We start from the raw sequence: 5,035 nt of genomic DNA on the forward strand, positions 1-5,035 counted from the left end.
CTACAGATCGTTAGTAGATATCCGGTTTGCGCAACACTACGTTTGTAGCTTCCATCATTATGCAACGAAAAACGAAGTTTCATTACAATGGTATGTACCAAAGTGCTGTATTTTGTCATAGAAAAAAATAATATCAGAGGTAATAAAAATGATGACGTCATCAATTTGGCCCCCAAAAAATAAGATTTAGAATTCTTTAATGCCCATCTATCAACATTCGTTATGGCTCCATTCTTTCTTGATTCATTAATAAGAAAACAGTGGAGGGTCAAAATGCCAATTTAGCCAACCGAGATACCTTAAGGCAGATATAGTTTTCAAGCTGCTCTCAACACATGTTACAGTGCCACGACGTTAACCTCCCACGAGACTGCACTTTTTGCCACTTTTGAGCTATATGGAGCCAACTTAACAAATGATCAAAAGTACAGCGCCCTGTATGTGGAAATGTATGACTAAAAAGTGGTCAAGTGGACTTGAGTTTTAACGTCAGAATGTTTCCTGGTCGCTCTTCCACACAACCATATTAGTTGTCGTGTTTAACGATGTTTAGTTTTGGGGTCACCTTCGGAACTCTTCAGTGCTGTTTGCTATTAATTTTCGGAGCAGCTATAACCAGTTACAAATGGTAGCTTCCTAGATCAGTTACTAGTATCATTTATGAGTCAAGTGATTTCCAGCATTTCACAAGGTTACTGAAGGTCAAAGTCGAATCGATCAACGTTATGTTTGCTCTTTCAGTGTATGACGCAACAGCTTAACTCTCTTGTTAATTCGGATGTCGTCTGTCTGCTTCTTCTTTGTCTTTTGATATTGATTAGAGTTCACAGCATCTAATATATATTAGATCATCTGACTCGAAAAAGGTTTGGGAACAGACTAGAATCAAGCGTATATAAGACCATCAAATCCTACCGACATTGCAACAGTCTGGCCCGCCCGTTTTCGCTATTTTTCCACGCCAAATGTACAACATCCATTAGTCTGAAGTGTGTTTACTGAACCTTGTTTTAGCTGTATAGATTACAAGGTTTTGCGATGGTGACGTGACCATTACACACATCATCATTGTTTTGGAACAGACAAGAAGCGTGAAAAGCATCTATTTTTATTAGAAAAATGGTTTCGAAGTCATGACGTGTAGAACCTCTCTCAATGGGAAATCTATGGTGCATAAATTTGTCAATGCCATAGCAACTGCGACATAAAATCAATTCAAATCCGGAATGACTACTAATAGGAAGGTAGATTATATGATATGCAGAAGTTTCTTATATAATGTTTGAGGCATATCTTGCAGTCGAATCATTGCTATCATTCTACGAATTAGAAGTGAACTTCAAAAGTTGTTTCCCCATTCTGGTGACCGTTTTACGGTTTGAAATATTCGACTCTGTATACAGCTGTTGCAGCCTCCGGACTACACTAAAGTCTGTAGTGGTCCAGGCTCAGTGTAAAGAACAAAGGATAATCGTTCGTCTTGTTTGACTTCTTGCTAAAGTCCCGGATCCTCTGACGCAGCTGGCGATCCTTGCCACGTCGGAAAGCTCAGCTAGCGAAGGCGATTAACTGTGAACAGAACTATTTTGAGCCTAGCTGGTCTAAGAGTGCGTTTCTAAAAGAACCTTGGACAAGACCTTCCTATAGATCCCAACCATACCAGGTAAGCATGTCTTGAAATAACTTCAGGTAGGAAAAGGTTTGCACACGCGTACGATTGTTGGCAGTTTGCAGCAAGCCGTGTAAACATAACGGAGCTTTGTATAGCCCCAAACGCAATTGCCACAGTGTTTGCGTACGGATGCTAAATTGCCAAGTAATTGGTTGCTACCTTCTACCCCGCGGATATTTCCAAACTTTCGTGAAGATTTTTAACAGCAGTGCCGTCAGAACAATGACAACTGACGTCAGTGTATCTAACAAGGAAACTAAGGGACACCTTTGTTTTCGTCTCTACTCACGACTCTTCCTAGAAAAACTTAAATCCACGAAGCTACCCATGTGCGTAGGAATTTTGTTTTCATGTCGTCTTAATCAATGTGTGTCGATAGCTTTAAGAAGGAATTTATCTGAGAGGACCCTTCCACTTAAAGATCCAAGCATTCCGTTGCCTTGGTGATTGTCAGTTGCATACCATAACGACGGAACTAGTGTTATCATATGTCTATAGTTTTTGTATTTTATTCATCAAGCCGATCGGCTTTAGCTTTCATGGCATTCATTATGCTCAAAAGTAATGTACATATGGAAAAATTAGTGTACATTTTTCTTACTTGTTTGTCGAGTTTTTTGGGGGTGCGAACTGAGACTTGCTTCTGATGCAACCACTGAACTGAAATCGTTGTGTTGTAAATGTTGAATATTTGGTGACAACAAATAAATCAGTTGCCATTGACGTCCATGTATGAACGACATATTTATCAAACGGAGATTATTAAATAGTTTTCGTGTATTGGATATTCCTGAAGTTTGGAGTCCAGGGCACTCACGCCTGTTTGAAGGAATGCATCTCGATATCTTATCTCATAACAAACAACTCATAATTCTTGTCGATACAATGGAATGGCGAAACGGACCGCAGTGCCATCATATATATTACTAGTGCATTACATGAAGAAATCCCCACACCTTACAGGATTCTGTTCTTCAATGACGCATACTACCAAGTGATAGTATATACTTCTGTTGTCAACCTGTTGTGTTCTTGCTTTGTTGCCTTACATTTGGCTAAACGAATTTAGATGTCATCGTAAAAATCGCACCTTTAGAACAAGACTGCCGTGTAGCTGTGACACGAAAGAAAGCTCGCTTCTGCATGGAATAAACTGTGCCATTGACGTTTCCGATGATGAAATCTTGTCCCAGACGTGTACATAGTGTAACTAAGGTGCCCTCATAACGCCCACCTGACCCACAGGGCACACCACATGGGGTACCTCTGACTGAAGTCCACCATCGTCGTGACTGACGACATTGTGCTGCACCCCTATCGCAGGTAATTATTTCCTTCTCACCACTGATAAGGACATAAAAGGCTACATACCAAATCTGGGGGGAACCACCTGATGTCTCGGAAGGGATTATGACGTCATAATCAGACGAAAATGTAAATCGTTACGGGAAGTGCCTCTTGTGCCAACTTGACAGCCTAGCCCCGTCACATTAGTTTGCTCCATCAATCCGTGAATATATCATATAACGCTTTGCTATTGAAAAGATCACGTCCCTATATAAACGTAGAATGAACTGTCCCTTTATTTCTAAATGTCGGCAAGTTGGTAGATGACGTTTGACGTAAAAAGGGGCGGTCATGTTTTACCGAGCCTTGGCCTTGTTGTACTTTTGTCGTCGGTAGAGAAGTGAACTGTATACCCACGAAATTTTAAAGTCGTTATTTTTCACCAAGATTTCCAGAAGGATGAGAACGCAGCAGGTTTTCTGGACGGGAGCCATCGTGTTCCTGGTGGTCCTGCTATTGGCACTGTACGGCAGGGTTATGGAAACTGGACGCAACTTGCCGGATAGAAGGTAAGCCAAACATGCTGTACATGTGTATCTAGACTTTCCAACAGGTTGTTAATGTTATCATAGAATATACCCATATTGTACGATTGGCTAATGTTAGTTTGAACCAGTGCTTCCTTGTAATGATCGTTGCTAGTCAGGCCACCTTTATCTTGAACAGATTTGTTTATCCCGGATGTGTCAAAAGACTTGATGACTTTAAATATTTGCCATCATTCCAGAATATTTGAATTACAGAATATTTAGATTAGCGTAGGTCTTATTAGGTTTGAATGACGAAACTCTCTTTTCATCAATTCCTCGTGACATAACATGCATGTGTAGCTGTGACAGGACTTTCAGTAAGGTACTTGTGCGCTTATGGTAACAGTTATATTCTTAATTCACTTGTTTACTTCCTTAATTATATTTTTTTCGTTTTAGGGTTATTTACACTGACACGGACATCCCAGCATTTGCTGCAAACACCAACATTAGACAACGAAAAATAATTACAAAGTTGGGGAAAGAAACTCAGACCCAGATGTCGAAAACAACGTCGAAACTTATGAAAGGTCCCCCAAAAACCATGGCAGTTACAAGCCCCACGACTACTGCTAAACCAAACACTAAGGACCGTTTCCGCACACTGGTGGACCTTATAACAATCATGGAGGAACACAATCTTTTGGGAAACGCAAACGAAGAAGAAAGGAAGATTATAATGACTAAGATGTTGAAGGTGCTGAGTGATAAAGGTAGAGTAGACTTCGCCTCATTAGAAGCCATATTAAACGGAACGCTGTGGAATAAACCAACACCAACCGTAGCAGAGATGACGGAAAAGATAGAACACTTGGAGCAGTTGGGCCCTTTTAAACCATACATTCTGGACAAGAACTATAAACCGTCGGTAAGTAAAACCCCTTTCATATAGGAATTGTTTTTATAAATGCTATCTCATGATTTTATAGCATTTATAAAAACAATGTAAAATTTGATTTTAATGGTCAATTTTTCAACTAGAGCTATATATTTCTAAAAACCGGTAAACCATCGCAAAAAAATATTTAGTACAACATGAACAAGCTGCGTAAGGCAGGGCTGTAAGGTTTGGCCCACTCACATGGTGACGGAACCGTACTCTTTCCGGACTTTGACGTGCTCAAATTGTGGCTCTCCTCAAACTTCCGGCTTTAAGCCTTACGTCACATCACAGAGGGCATCTCAAATCTAGGCACTCATTTTCACCTGTCTCAAGCCTATCCCAATGTCATTACGCTGGGGCCCGCTAGGGATGCGAATGCAGAACCTTTAGATTCTTCAGTAACAACTCTAGTCCCAAGATCACCTCCCCACCTTTTACTTATACCCCCCTCACATGTAGCGAAAATCCATTGGACGACGAGTCTGCGAGCTCTAAATTATGAGGCATGACCCTGATGCCGACGAAGAAATGGCAGAGTTCCCCCTTCCCGTCAGAGTCATGCCTCTTCATGATTTAGAGCTCGCAGACTCGTCGTCCGATCGA

At 40.9% G+C, this 5,035-nt stretch overlaps 1 protein-coding gene across 1 annotated transcript in view; it reads left to right on the plus strand.

Moving 5' to 3' along the window:
* Positions 1-1,358: 1,358 nt before the first annotated feature.
* LOC118430484 (CMP-N-acetylneuraminate-beta-galactosamide-alpha-2,3-sialyltransferase 1-like) overlaps positions 1,359-5,035 on the plus strand; it is a gene marked incomplete in the record, with an annotated part of 11,371 nt that continues 7,694 nt past the window's right edge. Inside the window, 4 exon segments of the mRNA XM_035841387.1 lie at positions 1,359-1,663; positions 2,918-2,995; positions 3,407-3,528; positions 3,949-4,411. Coding sequence (XP_035697280.1) covers positions 3,419-3,528; positions 3,949-4,411 — 573 coding nt within the window.

This window comes from Branchiostoma floridae, chromosome 14, assembly GCF_000003815.2.
Source record: "Branchiostoma floridae strain S238N-H82 chromosome 14, Bfl_VNyyK, whole genome shotgun sequence".
Taxonomy (NCBI): domain Eukaryota; kingdom Metazoa; phylum Chordata; class Leptocardii; order Amphioxiformes; family Branchiostomatidae; genus Branchiostoma; species Branchiostoma floridae.